Source organism: Sciurus vulgaris (assembly GCF_902686455.1).
Source record: "Sciurus vulgaris genome assembly, chromosome: 4".
Lineage (NCBI taxonomy): Eukaryota > Metazoa > Chordata > Mammalia > Rodentia > Sciuridae > Sciurus > Sciurus vulgaris.
The window spans coordinates 36,675,845-36,694,915 of NC_136464.1; the positions used below are offsets into that span (position 1 = coordinate 36,675,845).

At 43.4% G+C, this 19,071-nt stretch overlaps 1 protein-coding gene across 2 annotated transcripts in view; it reads left to right on the top strand.

Annotated features, from left to right (window-relative positions):
* Positions 1-19,071, top strand: part of MYOF (myoferlin) — a 153,789-nt gene that overhangs the window by 45,525 nt on the left and 89,193 nt on the right. For both annotated transcript variants that reach the window (XM_079137547.1, XM_079137548.1), the window contains exons 6-12: positions 14,045-14,211; positions 15,121-15,249; positions 15,724-15,786; positions 15,870-15,920; positions 17,032-17,062; positions 17,508-17,623; positions 18,257-18,383. In XM_079137547.1, the coding sequence (XP_078993673.1) occupies positions 14,045-14,211; positions 15,121-15,249; positions 15,724-15,786; positions 15,870-15,920; positions 17,032-17,062; positions 17,508-17,623; positions 18,257-18,383 (684 nt within the window). The remainder of the gene's footprint in view (positions 1-14,044; positions 14,212-15,120; positions 15,250-15,723; positions 15,787-15,869; positions 15,921-17,031; positions 17,063-17,507; positions 17,624-18,256; positions 18,384-19,071) is intronic.

The following is a 19,071-nucleotide window of genomic DNA, read 5'->3' on the forward strand; positions in this document are numbered from 1 at the left end:
GTTAGGCTGTTAAGGGAAGGATTTAGGCCTCAGTTAGAGGGAGGATCTACATGACAATATTTCAAGACCAGAACTGTAGTCTGTCTAGCATGCAGGAGGCTGGAGACCCTGAGTTCCATCCCCAGCACTGCATACAAAAAAAAATTTTTTACAAAGCAGAACTTGACCTCCTTTAGTGTTTTCTAATGTGATGTGATGCAAAAACTGCCAACTTCTGCCCTGAGACGTGTTACCGAATTCCTGTTCGAGGTTGAGTTACCCCAACCTCGACATGTGCCCCAGGAAGAGGGACCCCTTATTCCAACACACTCAACGTCAAGTCCTCCCTCAGGAGGAAGTGCTGTCATTTGTTTCTGCTTCTGTCTTCTTGTTTCTCTGGCTTCTGAACTCTGCTCTCTGGCCACCTGGGTGGCCCCCGCCCAGTGCCTGAAGTGACACCTGTCCTTCCTGCCCTGTGGCATCTCTGCCCCTTTCCTCCCTGACCTCTTATCCTATCTCAGCCTCATCTCAACTGCTGCCCTGCTTGAGCATCCATTATTAATGTTTCAGCCCATTTCTTGGAAAAGTAGTTGGAGTTTCCAGTGTGGGTGAGCTGGCCTCCTCCTGCTTGCTGCAGGTCAGGGCTGACAAGAGCCCAGTGTATCAGCAGTACACTCCCTGTGTTGCCTTCTGTCTAGTGGCACCTTGAACATGCCACTTGGTTCTTGGAGTCACTATCCTTCAAGAGTCCTGCGGTGACTCAAGAATGTCTGTGATTCCCCTGCATCCATAGCAGGAATGACAAATAAAACAGAGGAGACAGGTCCGGCTGCCCGGCATACCATCAGATATGGAACTGAGGGCTCCCAGCCTTTTCCTTCCCACCCTCTCTGCCGATGACTGTTGTCACCAACATTTGCATCTGCCTGGGAAGGAGAAGTAGGAACTTTCTGGCCCTCTCGAGGCAGCCCCGTGGTTGGGCTATCTGGAGTAGCCTCTGATTGGGAAAATCCTACCCTAGACCTGAGTGTTAGTTTCTTCTGGCTGCTGTAACAAACACCCAAACCGGGAGGTTTAAAGAATGGAGGTGTCTTCTCCTGCTGTTCTGAAGATTAGAAGTTTGAAAGAAAGGTTTAAGCAGGACTGGTTCTATCCAGAGACTGACAGAAAATCTGTTCCAAGTCTCTGTCCTACCTTCTGGTGGTTCTTTGGTGTTTCTTGGCTTAAAAATGTGCCCCTCCAATCCCTGCTTCTGTTGTGACATGATGTTCTCTCTGCCTGTGTCTGGGTGCAGATTTTCCGCTCCTTAGAAGAACAATAGTGTTAGAAATACTGGGGTGCCACAAGAAATCAGACACGTACTGAAGAGTTCCTCAGCAAGGCAAATGTGACTTCTGCGGAAGGGTGTGCTACCGAAAACATCTGGCAAGCAAGCACACTGGGTGGGAAGTCTGCCCAGGTTCTTATCCCTAATGCAGCACTGCCCCCCTGGGAGTTCGGGGTTACAATCTATGCGATTGACTAATTTAAAATTGGGGAGGGCAAGGGGAAGGACTATAGTTATGACTGGATCACTAGGGCATGGTGGCATTATGACTGGAAGACAGGACAAAAGGAGATATGTTGAGGGGGTTCAAAATGGCTACATTTTGTTAGAAATAAGAGGTGCTACACGAAATCAAACACATGCTCAAAGGTGTGTGGGCAAGCCAAACCTTCACGTCTGCCAGAAGGGCGCGCTGGGAAACCTGGTTAAGCAAGCGCGCCTGGGTGGGCAGTCCGCCAACATTTATCCCTAAGGAGACATTGCCCCTCACTCCTCATAGGAAGAGCTTGGGGTTACAGTCTACGGGATTAGCTAATTCTAGAATTAGGGTGGGCAAAAGGGAAGGGCTACAATTGATCCAGTTAAGGCTAAATACTCGATTGTGAAAATGAACCCCCAGACTTTCTGTTTCTCACAATTTCATCCATATAGTTTTGTAATTTAAAAATAGTTCCGTCTAATTACACACAGTTAAATTTAGGTTTTAGATTACAGAAAACACATTTTTTGTTATGTATTAGGAAACTCAGACTACAGGCTTAACATTGACAGAAAAAAAAAAAATTTATCTTACAATAGACACTAGATTAGGGCCGAACCTGAGCCAGTATGACCTCATCTAAGAAGGTTTTTTCAGAATAATTCATCATATTCTGAGGTTCTGGATGGGTATGAATTTGGAGGCAGGGGAATAGTATTCAGCCAAGTATACTGGGAGGTAAAATATTAATTTCATTATGTCTATTCCATTTTAAGAGCCAAAATGTTTAATGTGTTCCTTTGTGCTACCCTTTCAGCCAAGCCTTTCAATAAAAAGAGTAGACTTACAGAGCTTGGTGCCATACGTTTTTAGTATTTATGGAGTTAAAAAAAATGGGTTGCTGTGTTTCTTGAATACTGTCACTACACAGGGAAGTGCAGCGGGTAACAGGTGCTTTAGGACACAGCTCCTACCCTCCAGGCACTCTGAGTCAGATTTCATGACAAGACTCTTTTTTATCTTGGAGATATAACATCATCGATAAAAGGAAGGGCTCTGGGATCAGCCTGGCCTTGGTTGGATCCTGTGTCCATTGTTAATTAGCCATGGAACCTGGGGTAAGTCACTTGACTTCTCTGAATCTCAGCTTTCCTTACTGGAAAGCAAGAATGGTAGTAGCATATACATTATAAAGTTATAAGGATTAAATGAAAGACTGCATATGAAGGATTTAGTCCAGTGCCTAGCACACAATAATGGCTACATTCATGGTAGCTACTATTATTATTATTGCTATTATTACAGAAACAATTGTAGTGACTTATAATTATAGCTCACTTGGGTAGCACAGTTTGTATGACATTCAAATTATTTCCTTTGCGAAGTAGAGCTTCTAAAAAAGAATGACTTTGTTTGACTCAGAGTCAGATTGAGATCTCCAAATGCTTTTGCTGTAAAAATATTTTTTAAAAATGTTTTGTCCCAGTGGAGCAGAAAGTTTTTTGACAACATGCAATTTGTTTAAGTTACTCAGAAGATGGGGAGAGAGATCCTGTCTTCTTAGATTAACTCATGAGCCCAAACCCAGAAACGCAAGTGCTGCAAACTTAAGATTTCCCTGGAGCAAATTTCTGCCTTCTTAGATATGAGCAAAGCACCAACTCTTGAACTTTTAACCCCAATGCAAGGAAAATCCTTGTCACCCAAGGCTCCCTTTGCCAGAGGCTCCTCTTCCTCACAGCTTGGCATAATGTCAACTTGGATACCTAACTTCCTAGCAGCCCTGTGGACTGAGAAAGTCTGCGTGTGTCCTGGAAGCTGACCCCTGGCCCACTCAGCAACAGGCCGCTGGGCCAGTGCACCCAAGGTCTTCCTCAGAAGCTCTTGGAATCCTGGACTGAAATGGAAATGAATCCTCACTGGGCTTTCTTGCATTTGGATATCAAAAAACACTGCTGCAAATGAGCTAGTTAGATCTGCAGGGCAATTTGATTTTTTAAGTGTTAAGATGACAAACTGAAATTGCTTGATTTAAAAAAGCAAACAGGGTTCTTTGATCCAGAAGTGCTGTTGTTCTATAAAATGAACATTCACCAAGTCTGGGTCAAGGGTGACACTTGGGCCTCATGTTCAGGCTAAAAGAAATTTTCTTTGAGGACCTACCACAAGTCTCCATGCTAAGGGAAAACAAAGGAAGAAAGGAAGTAAAGAAGAAAACAATCTAGGGGAAGATAAAACCACCAAACATGAGACACAGAAGTAAAGCAAGACAACCATACCTCTTACTGTTGCATACCTTAATGCCATAAACAGGACAACCGGCCCCATATTAGATTTTTACCCTTTAATCAACTCTTAAAAATGAATAAATATATAATTAAATAAATAAATTTAACCACTTTGTATAAAAGTAATGCCCGCTTCCTCTAACTTATGTAGATACTTTCAAATTTTTGAAATTTTAGTTGTTTATCATTATTTGAATACAAAAGAAATATCTACTTGTTAAAATGTTAAGCATCACAGAAAAGACAGTACGACACAGAAGGGGAAATTTCTTATAATCCCATCCTCCTGAGATAACCACTGTTGGAAACTACTGGTGTCGATTTTAAGTACCACCATTTAAAATGTGACTCCCGCAAAGGAGAATGTGAAATATCAATAACAGAACACAGAAGTAAAGATTTTCTGGAAAATTGACCATTGCAAGTTAAATAAACTATATGACCATAGACTGAGGAATTGAACACTTCGTGGATTTGTTTAATGAATGCTTTCTTTAGAGTCCTTACATCAAGAAGGCAGAAGGTACAGAGTCTGGGCCACTGGGGGTTGACCGAAAGTGTATCATGTCAAAGATGTCCCTTTCATTGACCAGCTTGGAGACTGATGTCATGACAGAGAGGTGGCTGACCCAGATTCTGAGAACCTGTTACCATGGTGACTTGTTTCATCATCCATCAGTCAGCTTGACTGGAGCCTACCTCCCTGTAGCTGAAATGAACTATTTTTAAAATCTCACATCTATTTTTGAAGAACCATCTGTTAAATTTGTGCTTTGTCCCACTCTAGGAATGCAAAAATTCATTCATAGCCGACTTCCTTGCTTCAAATTTATTTCTTTCCATGAACAAAATTCTTTTACTTGAAACTACATTTGATCCAGTTTAGAAAACACTGACACCTGTTTATGCCCCATGCAGAGGTGAGAAAGGCATTGGTTGGCCACCAAGGAGCTTGTAGTCAAAAGATAAAATATTAACATAAACAGCAATAGCTAGAGCTAAATATAATAAATAAATTCCTCTGAAGAAGACAGAGCAATTTATTGTATATTTACCTGGTTCACATTGTATTGCCCAGATTCAGACAGAGCTTATGGGGTAAGGTTCCCCAGACTGGCTCACAGTCTTGGTTCATCAAAGGCAGATGCTTCTAGGTGGCCCCACAAGCCTGCGTTTACATCACTGCATTGTAGAGGCTCTTCTGTGGTACCTTTGCATAGTCGGGGCACATCTAGTGCTTTTTGCCCAAGAATTGAGGTGAGGAGATAAAATGAATTGCTTATAGCAAGACACATTTATTTATATAACTTCTAACATTTTAGAAACTCTCAAAAGTTATAATTCCACATTCCAGGTGAGTCCACATGCTATCTCCAAAACATTACATGCTTTCTTGCTTCAAAACTAACTTTCCTGTTCCGTGTTGTACTTTTCAGCTTACACTGAAGGTAATGTTGTACCAGCCCTTTGTTCTAGTCCATAGTGACCTGATTATGCAATGTTCAACATAGTAAAAATTATGCATCAATCAGTACCACCACCCAACAAGACCTGATCATGACAAGGAAAACTCTCCTGATACTACAGGCAGAGAAGGGCATTCTAGGACTCTAGCAAAACAGTATGGCCATGGAATATAAATACTGACTGAAACAAAACAAAACAGAAAATATTCTAGAAAGGTCTCTCTATTTAGTAATGGAAAGGAATAGGTGGGACAGTGGAGAATGTTTGGATAAAGGGGTCTACTGGTAGGGGTGGGGGCTCTGTATTCCAAACCAGGAGGAAGATTGTGGTGACTAGGCAAACAGCCCTCCCTGCCACCATTCCTAAGAGCTGCCATCACTGGGAACCTCTAGTAGGTTCCCTTCCCTGGCAAGGTCTAGACAGATGGGGGAGAGAGGAGCAAGAAGGGGATGGCCTGCAGACCTGGCAGGGACTGATTGCCCACTCTCTTCTGCTTGGTAGGGGAAGTGCTACAGAAGAGTTTGGGAGCCTGGGAGAGGGAGAAGGCATAGTTGAGGATGCCAAGGGCAAACATGACTTTAGCATAAGGGCTGCCAACTCTTCAGCACTGAGTGGGCAAACAAAGTGTGTCACTGTCACAAATGACTGCACACAGGGACAGCTTTCGGGAATACTGCTGTAGAACTTCTGAAAAGAAGACAGTACATCTCAGGAATTATGAAGACGTGTTTTGTTAAGTTGCTGGAGTTTTGATGGAGAGCCTTCTTAAATGTTAAGTGAAGCATTATTTGTAATTAAGTAAGGGTCACATGGGAGTTACTGACATTCAGGAAGAGGACAGATCAGTGTTGGCTATGTGACCCAGTGACATCATGATTTTGGGGGAGGCACGATGGCATTTGTACAAGGGAATTGTGGAGAGCTTGTCAGAGCTAGGGAGGGACTGTGAGGACCCTGAACCATGGTGAGTCAGCAGATCTGAGTTTGAGACTTGGTCCTACTATCAAGCTGTCAATCTCTCTGAGCCTCAAATTCCTTAGTTATAACATCAGGAGATTGGATTAAATGACAAGTAGGCTTTCCTCCAGCGTTAGTGTTCTAAGAGTCTACAAAAATGGCCTGATGAAAGCCAAAGTTCACGTAAGCAGATGAGGTGATAGAAGCTCCCATAGTGGTTACCTCATTCCAAATGCTGGGACAGCAGTCTGGTTTTGTTCCAGTAGTTCAAATCCAAGAGCAAAGTCTTTCAGGAATTAAATGAACACATACTGTGGAGAGTTGGATAAAGAGGAGACTTGAGACCAGACCATTCAATTTCCTGATGCCATAGCCTTTGGTGACCTTGGCAAGAGTAGTTTTAATGGAGTGGTGAGGTGAAGACCTAACCAGAGTGCCCTGGAGAGAGAATCTGAGGAAAGGAAGTGGAAAATGGGAGAAAACATTCTGAGCAGTTGGCTAGTAAGAGAGGTGGGTAAATGGCAGTGACTATAGGGGGCGCTGTGGAGTCAAGGCAATTTTGTAGGTATGCAGCACCAGGGGACAGGAGGGAGATTTTTTTTTTTTTTTTTTTTTGTAAACAAATGGGATACATGTTGTTTCTCTCTTTGTACATGGTGTAAAGCCATACCATTTATGTAATCATAAATTTACATAGGGTAATGTTTGATTCATTCTGTTATTTTTTCCCTTCCCCCAACCCCTCCCACCCTCTTTTCCCTCTATACAGTCCCTCCTTCCTCCATTCTTGCCCCACTCCCTAACCCTAACTCTAACCCTAACACTAACCCCTCCCTCCCCCCATTATGTGTCATCATCCACTTATCAGCGATATCATTCGTCCTTTGGTTTTTTGAGATTGGCTTGTCTCACTTAGCATGATATTCTCCATTTGCCTGCAAATGCCATAATTCTATCATTCTTTATGGCTGACTAATATTCCATTGTATATATATATACCACAGTTTCTTTATTCATTCATCAATTGAAGGACATCTAGGTTGGTTCCACAATCTGGCTATTATGAATTGAGCAGCTATGAACATTGATGTGGCTGTATCTCTGTAGTATGCTGATTTTAAGTCCTTTGGGTATAGGCCAAGGAGAGGGATAGCTGGGTCAAATGGTGTTTCCATTCCAAGTTTTCTAAGGAATCTCCACTCTGCTTTCCAGAGTGGCTGAACTAATTTGCAGCCCCACCAGCAATGTATGAGTGTACCTTTCTCCCCACATCCTCGCCAACACCTGTTGTTGCTTGTATTCTTGATAATTGCCATTCTAATTGGGGTGAGATGGAATCTTAGGGTGGTTTTGATTTGCATTTCTCTAATTACTAGAGATGTTGAACATTTTTCCATATGTTTGTTGATTGCTTGTAGATCTTCTTCTGTGAAGTGTCTATTCATTTCCTTAGCCCATTTGTTGATTGGATTATTTGTATTCTTGGTGTAAAGTTTTTTGAGTTCTTTATAGATTCTGGAGATTAGTGCTCTATCTGAAGTATGATTGGCAAAGATTTTCTCCCACTCTGTAGGCTCTTTCTTCGCATTGTTGATAGTTTCCTTTGCTGAGAGAAAGCTTTTTAGTTTGAATCTATCCCAGTTATTGATTCTTGCTTTTATTTCTTGTGCTATGGGAGTCCTGTTGAGGAAGTCTGGTCCTAAGCCGACATGTTAAAGATCTGGACCTACTTTTTCTTCTATAATCTGCAGGGTGTCTGGTCTGATTCCAAGGTCCTTAATCCATTTTGAGTTTAGTTTCGTGCATGGTGAGAGATAGGGGTTTAGTTTCATTCTGTTGCATATGGATTTCCAATTCTCCCAGCACCATTTGTTGAAGAGGCTATCTTTTCTCCATTGCATATTTTTGGCCCCTTTGTCTAGTATGAGAAAATTGTATTTATTTGGGTTTGTGTCTGTATCCTCTATTCTGTACCATTGATCTACCTTTGTATTTTGGTACCAATACCATATGCCCTTTTTGTTACTATTGCTTTGTAGTAGAGTTGAAGATTCATCACTTATGTATAAAAATGTATTAGATTTATGTGCATTGATGTTATATCCCGCTACTTTACTGAATTCACTTATGAGTTCTAAAAGTTTTCTGGTGGAATTTCCTGGTTCCTCTAAGTATATAATCATATCATCAGCAAATAGGGATAGTTTGAGTTCTTCTTTCCTATTCGTATCCCTTTAATTTCTTTGGTCTGTCTAATTGCTCTGGCTAGAGTTTCAAGGACGATATTGAATAGAAGTGGTGAAAGAGGGCATCCCTGCCTTGTTCCAGTTTTTAGGGGGAATGCTTTCAGTTTTTCACCATTTAGAATGATATTAGCCATGGGCTTAGCATAAATGGCCTTTACAATGTTAAGGAATGTTCCCACTATCCCTATTTTTTCTAGTGTTTTAAGCATGAAAGGGTGCTGTATTTTATCAAATGCTTTTTCTGCATCTATTGAAATAATCATGTGATTCTTGACTTTAAGTCTATTGATATGGTGAATTACATTTATTGATTTCCTGATGTTGAACCAACCTTGCATCCCTGGGATGAAACCCACTTGATCATGGTGCACTATCTTTTTAATATATTTTTGTATGCGATTTGCTAAAATTTTGTTGAGAATTTTTGCGTGAATGTTCATTAAGGATATTGGTCTGAAATTTTCTTTCCTTGATGTGTCTCTGTCTGGTTTAGGTATCAGTGTGATATTGGCTTCATAGAATGAGTTTGGGAGGGTTCCCTCCTCTTCTATTTCATGGAATACTTTGAGGAGTATTGGAATGAGCTCTTCTTTAAAGGTTTTGTAGAACTCGGCTGAGAATCCATCTGGTCCTGGACTTTTCTTTGTTGGTAGGCTTTTGATGACTTCTTTTATTTCATTACTTGAAATTGGTCTATTTAAATTGTGTATGTCCTCCTTGTTCAGTTTAGGCAATTCATATGTCTCTAGAAACCTGTTGATGTCTTTGAAATTTTCTATTTTGTTGGAGTATAGATTTTCAAAAGAGCTTCTAATTATGTTTTGTATTTCAATCCTGTCTGTTGTGATATTTCCTTGTTCATTCCGAATTTTAGTGATTTGGGTTTTCTCTCGTCTTCTCTTTGTTAGTGTGGCTAAAGGTTTATCAATTTTGTTTATTTTTTGGAAGAACCAACTATTTATTTTGTCAATTTTTTGTATTCTTCCTTTCGTTTCAATTTCATTGATTTCAGCTCTGAGTTTAACTATTTCCTGTCTTCTACTACTTTTGGTGCTGGTCTGTTCTTCTTTTTCTAGGGCTTTGAGCTGTAGTGTTAGGTCGTTTATTTGTTGAGTTTTACTTCTTTTATTAAATGTGCTCCATGAAATAAATTTTCCTCTAAGTACTGCTTTCATAGTGTCCCAGAGATTTTGATATGATGTTTCTTTGTTCTCATTTACCTCTAAGAATTTTTTAATTTCCTTAGGAGGGAGTTTTAAGTGATATTTCAGCATGTTTGTATTTTGATGGGAATAATCCATTAAAAATGGTGAAATTGGTGAGTGGATACAGAGGCTGGTGTTGCAAAAGCAAAACCTTGAATAGTGAGAAGAGACAAGATCTGCACGCACATGGATGATTGGCCTCAAGTCAGGGAGCATAGATATGTCAAGGATGGTAGCAGGAGAGAAGGCAGATGGATGTAGGTACTGGATGTAGGTACTGGATGTAGGCAGCTGGAAAAATGTGGAAAGTGTAAGTAACCCACAAAAACCACACTGGACATGGGAAATTACATAAGGGAGCTTATTAAGCAAACAAAGTATCTCCCTGCAGGGTAAGAGAGAAAATGAGAGGAAAAGAGAAAGGGCGTGTGCTAGAGAGAGTGGAAAAGCAAGGAGGAGAGAGAAAGAAAGTGAGCAGGAGAGAGAGAGCAAGAGAAAAGGGGTGGGGGGGAGCTATCCTTAAGCAGTTGAATTCCGCAGGGCTAACAGGGGACCAATAACGGAGGAGGATACTTACAAGCTGTCTGATGAACCAATAGCTAGCTAGGATGTTCACAGACTGACAGTAGTTGGGAGGCGGGGAAAATGGCTGCACCAGAAAGGGCGGGGAGAGCAGCTTTCAGACTGACAAGCTAGGTTGTGATGCAACGTAAAGGGCAGGGGAGCAGGTTTGTATTACAGAAAGTCTCATCTGACTGTATCTCAATGAAATAAGAAGCAAGGTCTTTGGCAGATAAAGAGGCTACAGAGAAGCTTAAATAAAAAAATTAAAGTGGGAGTTGGGAAAGCTGAAGTGATTGGACTGTGTTGGTTAATTACTAGTTATCTCAGATCAGGATCTGGCAAAGCTTTGAAACAGATCCTTGGAAATGTGGTAGGATGGTCAGGTAGCCCTCCGAGTCCACCGTAGGTTTGTGATCACAAAATTAAAGTGAAACCCAACAGTAAGTGTATGTCCTTCTCAGCCAAGTTCAGCTGCCAGTGGTGGGGAAAGTGCAGGATCAAATGAACATGTGAGAATAGGGCAGTGACAGAGGGAAAGCGATTGAGGGGTCCGAGGGGAGCCATTTCAGTGTCGGACCATGGGCTCTCACATGGGCTCAGAGAAAAGTGAAGACATGAAGGAGCTGGAGGCAGGGAAGGTCATGCAGTCAGTGGACTGGAGCAGTGTGGTTGGAGCAGTAGAGCAAAAGGAAAAGATTAGAAAGATTCAGAAGATGGCCTCTCTAGGGGGTTGAAAAGTGTTCCTTGAAAATTCATGTCTATGTGGAACTTCAGAATATAACCTCATTTGGAAATAGAGACTTCGCATATGTAATAAGTAAGATAAGGTCAGCGGCATAAGGTAGTGACTGCCTATGGTGACTTGGGAGGCTGAGGCAGGAGGCTTATAAGTTGGAAGCCAGCCTCAGCAATTTAGCAAGGCCCTAAGCAACTTAGCGACACCCTCTTTCAAAGTAAAAATAAGAAGGGTTGGGGATGTAGTTCAGTGGTAAAGTGCCCCTGGGTTCAAAAGATGAGGCCATATTGGATTAGGGCAGGCCATAATCCAATGACTGGTGCCTTATGAGAAGAGGAGAGGAGACAAAGACACAGAGGGAAGAAAAGTCATGTGACCAGAGGCAGCAATTGGAGTGATATGCCTATAAACAGAGTCATGCAAAGAATTGGCAGGAGCTCAGGGAGGAGAGTTCTGACAACACCTTGAGTTTGGACTTCTAGATTTTGGAACTGTCAGGGAATAAATTTCTATTGTTTTAAGCCACTCAGTTTGCAGTACTTTGTTAGACTGTCCTCAGAAGCAATTACAACCAGCAACTTCTTTTTTGGTCAGTGGTTCCCAGCCTAGTGTTGCCCTCTGGTCACAAGAGACTCATTCTTTGTACATCCACTTGGCTGTGATCAGATTCATGCCTGATCTCATGAACTGGGCATGCCAGAGCAGACTCTAATGTTTGGTAATGAAACAGATTATCCTGAAGGGTGTGTTTGGGCAACCTTAGGGTCTCCTCATTCTGTGTGGAAAACTTACTGCAGCATTGTTTAATCCTGTGTAGCTTCCCTTGCATAAAGAGATCTCCTGCCCAAATATCCCTCTACTGTGAGGCAGAGATTCTGTCTGTTGTCAAGGCTTAGGCTGATTCACTCTGACCCATCCCTTCAGCCTGAAATCTGAATAGCAGAAGGTGTTTCCAGGAGCAATGGGCTCTTCATTACCCACAGTCTATTTCTACAGCATCCATCTGGAGCTTAATGAGTGCATGTCCAGAGTCCAGTCCTGCCCTATTTTTCTCCTGTTTGCTTCCATAATCAACCACCAACCCCAAGTGAAACAATTCACAGTAAGGAGGAAGTCCCACTTGGGTTCAGGATAGTCAAAGGAAGTTAGTCTCAGTTGTCTGGAGGAACCTGAAAGCCATCTATTTTGACCATTGCTCAATCTGGAATAGGTTCGCAGAAGGGGTGCTGACCCTCGGTGCTCCCCTGAGACTGAGTGAGCACCCTTCAGCTCTTTCAGTTTTCTCTCCTGAGAACTGTGCAGTAGTTTTGCCAAACTGTTGAACTCCAGAAGGCCTGTGCCAGGTCAGATCTACCCGCTGCCCTCCATTCCCACCTCCCAAGGCCCTTCCATGTACCAAGATTCAGGTAAGGCCTGGGGGAACTTGTGAAAAGAAGGAAAGGTCAAGTTCCTGCTTTCGAAGAGTACATGAGAAAGGGGAAGGTGTGTGGGCTAGTAAGTAGTTACAAGACTCTGAGGTGACGAACAGAAAGAGCAAAGTGCAATGGGACAGAGAGGGTGTGAGGTGGGCAAGGCCTATTGCAAGTCAGCTCATCTCATCTGAGACTCGAGGGAGGAAGGGAGCTTGCCTGTGGAGGAAGAATGTTCTGAGAATTTGTATCCAGGCAGCAGACAATCCCTTTTGAAGCCTCTTCAAAAATAAGGAAAAATGAGGGGCCTCGCTAGGTTATCTTGCAGAGGACAAAGGGAGCTTTTCCCCATCTTTGACTTCTGTGGGTCTCCCTGATATCCTGACAAGGAAGTTGGGGCATCAGAAGACCAGCACCTCCCTCACCAGCAGCCTGGGTTTAAACCTAGTTTTAAACCAGTAAAGCAGGGCAAAGACTTGGTCCTAGGTTTAGCTCAGCTCCCAAAACCTGCCACAGACAAGCACTTCAGCTTTCTAAACCCCGGTTTTTCTATCTGTAAAATGGGATAAGGGGTCTGTTGGATGGAGGATCTCTAGGGTCCCTTCTTATCTGACATCCTGTGGGGTTATGGAGCCCCGAAGGAAGTGTGAAGTGGAGATCCAGAGAGTGTCAAGTCAAGAAACAGTGGGCAGAAGGAGAGGTCACATGCATTGGTCAGGAAACAGAAAGAGGGGTCCATGGAAGACCAAGAGGAGTCAGAAGAGTGAGGGGAGAGCCACGGTGATCCAAACACACATCCATGGCCCTGTGCCCAGCACCCTGGAAGACCAAGCATGAGGACACAGAGCAGGCACTGAGCTTAGCAAAAAGAGGTCACAGCTGACCTTTGGAGAACAGGAGCAGGTGAAGACGAGCTCAGCAAGAATGAGCATACGGAGGCGCGGAGGGCTCACCCCGGCTCAGTGCTATAGCAGCACATTTGGGAGGCCTGTTTCCCCCTCTGGTCGCCTCCTCTTCCTCTGCACTCCTTTGCCCCCACTCTGTGCTGCTCACTGACTGCTCCAGCTCCCCCGAATCCCCACACTGCGGCTTCCCAAGAAGTGTTGTGTGCAAACCAAGAGAAGAAAGGGAGAACACCACGACTGCCTTAGTCTGCTTGGGAAGAAAATGAGGTGGATTTGGCCTCTGCCATGAGGGCATTTGTGAATTAGGAAGCTCAGTTGGAAATGAGCCAGGACAGCTCATCAGCCAATCTCTGGAGGAAGACCCACCACACCAGGAAGGGTGGGGTTGAAGTCTTTCTTTGCAAGTTCCAGTTTTCCACTGAATTTCTTAATCTCTTTGTGTCCCCCTGACCTCAAGCTGGCTCCTAAAATGAGAAACCAGTGATTCCTGCTAGGTCCACCCTTCTCTCCCCTATGTTTGGGATCTCTGGTTTTCTCTTGGTCTCTTTGAAGGCACTCAAATGAGTACCCTCATACACCTTGAGCACATTTTCCTGAAGAAACTGTCTCTGAACCCCAAGTCAGTGTCACCAAGAGTATTTCCTTGTGCTACTTCAGAGACACTGAAAACCTAACAGCAGGCAAACGCTCCATGTCCAGAAAACTAGAGTGTTCAGACATTTCCAGGCCAAGGATTAACTGGATTCTCTTTTGTTATTTCAGGAGAAGAGGAAGAAGACACAGGTGATGAAGACAGGTTGAATGGTATGGTCAGGGCCCCGGGACCCCGGGCACCAGGCGGGATGGTTTCAGAAGCCCAGCTTGCTCGGAGGCTCACCAAAGGGAAGAATAGCCGGCGGATGCTGTCCAACAAGCCACAGGACTTCCAGGTAGAAATAGCCCGGGTGCTCTGCATCCTCGTTCTGTCACCCCATGACCCACGTTCCAGCAATTGCAATGGTGCTGTGATGGACCTATTTCTATGGGCAGTGACTCTTCTGGTAAAAAGGAATGTCAGCGCCAGGCACAGTGACACATATCTATGAAACCCAGCTACTCAGGAGGCTGAGGCAGGAGGATCACAAATTCAAGGCCAGCCTGGCAACTTAACAGGACCTATCTTGAAATAAAATAAAAGGGACTGGAGGTGTAACTCAGTTGTAGAGTGCTTGCCTATCATGTCAAGCCCCTGGGTTCAATCCCCAGCAATGCAATAAATAAATAAATAAATAAATAAATAAATAAATAAAATAAGTAGGAGGATGTCAGGTGTGAATCCAATAAGTATTGCCCATCTTCTGCATGCAGGAGTAGGCTTAATCAAGCCAGATGAGGTTCTTCCCAGGAATAAAACTAGAACTTTCCTTCCCTTTGGAGGTAGGCAAGAGCTAATCGTGGAATAGAAACACACAGATATTGATATTATGTTTTACATAGCTCCGACCACTGCTTCAGACTGAGAGCTCTGGAGTAAGGAGTATATCACCAGGGCTCAGGAAGACTGGGTAAGGGGCTGGAGTCTGAGCAGTGACCTCAGCTCCATCTCACCTTTCCCAGGCCAGCTCAGAACCATTTCAGCCTCCCAAACTGCTTTGGACTTCTGCTGTCCAACCCCAGTTCCCATCTTGGGAATGATCCAGGGAGGCCCCCTCCCAGCATGTGAGCACCAGGACGTTGCCAAGCTGTCCTGGCCTGCTTTCAGTCACCGTTATGGGCCAAAGGGCAGAAGCAACCCTGAAGGATTCTTCTACACCACACCCTGGGGAAGGATCAGTAACAACACTCCTTCTGTGCTACAGATCCGAGTCAGAGTGATTGAGGGTCGCCAGTTAAGTGGCAACAACATAAGGCCTGTGGTCAAAGTTCACATCTGTGGCCAGACACACCGAACAAGAATCAAGAGAGGGAACAATCCATTTTTTGATGAGGTAAGTGGGCAGAGAATTCATGTACCTGCTCAGTGAGCATGTCCTGTTGATATGCCTCTCTCTGCCTCCCACCATCTCTGCCTTATCCACGGGAGGGGGCTGTGGACACGTGAGCAGACAACGGGTGAAGACAAGGCAGAGGTCTGCTGTTAGACCTGCAGAGTTAAGAACCACCTGGCCATGGTATCGCCTGGTGGGCTGCATCATTGGTTCTCAAAGCAGCCTGTGTCTTTCTGATGTTTTGCAGCAGTTTCACCCCAAATATAGATGGGACGTCGCCTACACCTGCCTTTGTTTTCTTTTTGTTACAGAATGTCTCTGAGGAATGACTCTGTGTGACTAAATAATCCAATTTTTTAAGGAGTATCAAAACTTCCTTGACTATAAAAATACATGTTAAAACAATTATGAGCAGATCCCACTAAATCTAAGTCCCCCACCAACATTTAAACATGCTTTCTGTTGTCTTGACAGTTATTTTTCTACAATGTCCACATAACCCCTTCTGAATTGATGGATGAGATCATCAGCATCCGGGTAAGGGGCACAGGGAGGGGGAGAGAGCGGCTCACTACCTGCCAGGCGAAGGCCGTCATCTTCCACCACTCTTCTTTCTTCAGGTTTACAATTCCCATTCTTTGCGGGCAGATTGTCTGATGGGGGAATTTAAGGTGAGTGACAACAGTAGTCTTCTTCACTAAACTTACATGAAGATGACAATTTTCATAATAGTGATTCTGACTCTCATCCAGGTCTGGATACCCATCCTGGTGACATCCTAGGGTTATGTATAAGGGATGATCCTGGCTGAGGGCTGCCTGGGCCGGGTCTACTTCTAAAGTGTAACACTGAACCGTGCCCCAAAGCAAGAGGCTCTGAAGCTGCCACTTCAGGCCCCTGCCAGCCTTCTGTCTGTGGATAGTAGCAAATCCACAGCTACAAAGGGAAGGAGAACTTGACCCTGGCAAGTGGCCCATCATCCCGCTCCCAGAGCCCTGTCTGTAAAACCAGTTGTCATAAATCTCAAGTGTGGAAGGAAAGCCAAACTGGCCAAGAGAATCAGCATGATTGCCAACTAACTCTTGCTGGAATTAAAAGACAAATAGCCTTGCTTGGCTCCTTCTCAGCAACTCTACAGGGAATATACTGCCTCTCGAAGGAAGAAACTATGGTCACTAAAGTCCTGCAGGATGATACGGGTCAGGTAGATCTGTGTTCATACCCTGTCTGACACCAAGTACCCACACGTCATGGGGGAACTCGCTGATCATTAGTTTCTTTATCAGTAAAATGGGATCATTGTGAAGATTAGATGGTTTGTACACGTAAAGCTCCTAGCACAGCACCTGGCACATTGGAGTGCCTATTTGATGGTTATATTAATATCAGCTTTAGCATTAGCTAAAGGAGGAGAACTGGGCAGGAATTTGGGCTAGGTAAATTCCTGTAGGGTGATTACTGATCCCAGTTTGCCTGGGACTGTCAGTGCTAAAACTAGGAAAGACTCAGACACACTGAGACACATTCTTCACCCTAATTTCATGGTCCTTTAACTCTAAGACTAGCTTATTTGTTCAATAACACGTTGTCGATCGAGGGTCTTCTTTGTGCCACACATCAGGCATGGGGGACGCAAAGAGGGTAAGAGGGAAATCTTGGGTCTCAAGGAAATTTAAGCCTACTCAAGAGCATTGCATTTAAATATGATATTAATGGTTTCTTTAAAGTGATTAGATAATTTTAAAATCTACTTAAATGATTTTTAAAAATTTTTTTCCCCAGATCGATGTTGGATTTGTTTATGATGAACCTGGTAAGTAATGTTCTCCCCTTCAATCTGAAGTCTCAAATTCATTTCTCCTAACTCTGAAGGAAGTTCTAGAAATCAAGAAGATTTTAGAGATCAAGGAATCAAAGCCAAAGGAATTTTTTCTTATTGGGGAAGGATGTTTACTGGAAATGAATGACAGTAACTTAGTGTGGATGTCTATTTTTTTTTTGTCTTAATGTTCGTAAATAGGTAATTTCTATGTTTTGTGAGGATATCTTGATCTTATCAAGATCAAATTATCAAACCAGTTAAGAAGGGGGTGAGGACAGGGGTAAAGAGATCACAGAACAGAGAACGTTGGCATGCCGGTTTGTCTGGGGAACTTGTGCCCTGATGAAGCTTCCAAGGAAATGCTTCTAAAAGACAAAATCACAGACCCACCAGCATCTCTTTAGAGTATTCCTGTCCTTCTGCTTCTTTGTTTTAGGTCATGCTGTCATGAGAAAATGGCTTCTTCTCAATGACCCTGAAGACACCAGCTCAGGTGCTAAAGGCTACATGAAAGTCAGCATGTTCGTCCTGGGAACTGGAGATGAGCCTCCCGTGAGTCCCTAACTTCTCTGCCTTTTACTCTTTTCATGAAAAAGAAGATCAAAGTTACCTTTAGTCATCCTCCCACTTTGATTCCTCCATTCTTGAGAGGCTGGTCTTTCCTTCATGGTAGATTATCATTCTAGCTCACTTTGTCCCCTTCCTGGTGTCTGTGAGTGAGTGTTTAACTCAGGAAAGACATGTGCATTCACACAGTGTTCTTGCATGATTAGAAAGGCTGGTTTTTATCTACAGAGCATGACTTGCAAAGTCAAGCAATGCTACCTAAAGGGATTGCAATGATTCTGGGAAAATGGGCAGCAACCGGAGGAACAGTAAGTGCCAGAGAATTTGAAGCCCGTGCGCATGTGCAAACACACACACACACACACACACACACACACACACACACACACTTTACTATCCATCCAGTGCTCATAAAACAACAAAAATCACACACACCTATAAGCATTGGTTTTATAAAACAGCTTATAGATTGAAGGAAAACTGATGCCTGAGATCTTAAGCCCCAAGCATAGGAAATCCTAACGGAAATTCTGTTTGGGTTCATTTTGTAAGCATCAGTTTGGCTTTTTAGAAGTGCTGCTGTTCTGTATGTGTAATTTAATCATGTGCTTCCAACAGCCTGAGAAACAAGATCGTGATAACGACAGTGATGATGTGGAGAGCAATTTGTTACTCCCTGCTGGCATTGCCCTCCGGTGGGTGACCTTCCTGCTGAAAATCTACCGAGCCGAGGATATCCCCCAGAGTATGTATAGATTTAATCTTTTCCCCAGTCTATCAGTTATGTGCATAATGAGATATGTTAAAATCATACCCTGAATACTGATTGGTATTCCCTACTGCAGGTTTTTCTTCTGAAAGGCCTTCAAGGGCTTATTTTCATTGATCTGGCCCCATTAAAAGTCTCCTGAGCAGGCTCCTGGGGCAGCCAGTGCTGCTGATACATGGTCCTTGTTGAGTACCTGCCTTTGGCCCATTCTGCTCTATCCTTTCTTCCTTCGATGTTCTGTCTTCTTCTCCTAGAGAATACTAAAGAGAGGTGAGCAGTTAGCACTTCTAACCCCTTTTACCCCAAAGGAAAACATGAAATTTTATAATCAAGGAAGTGTGTTTGCTATTTGGAGCATTCAAAATAGCTGAGCAAAGGGTGGTTAAGTCCCAGTAACCAGAAGTCCATTCCTTTTATATTATGACATGTTTAGAGAGACTGGACACATTTAATAGAATGGTGTACAGTGATTTCACTTAGGAAGACCAGTTTGGCCTCCCCATCACTGCTGACAGTCAGCACCCTACCTGCCTTGCCCAGCCTGTTTTCTGCTGGGCTCAGGGATATGGGACTCTTTTCCAAGTCCACTGGAGGCAGAACTCACTGGATCAACCATGGATCTTTTTTAAGATCCTAGAATGCCCCCCATACCTTCTTTCCCTCA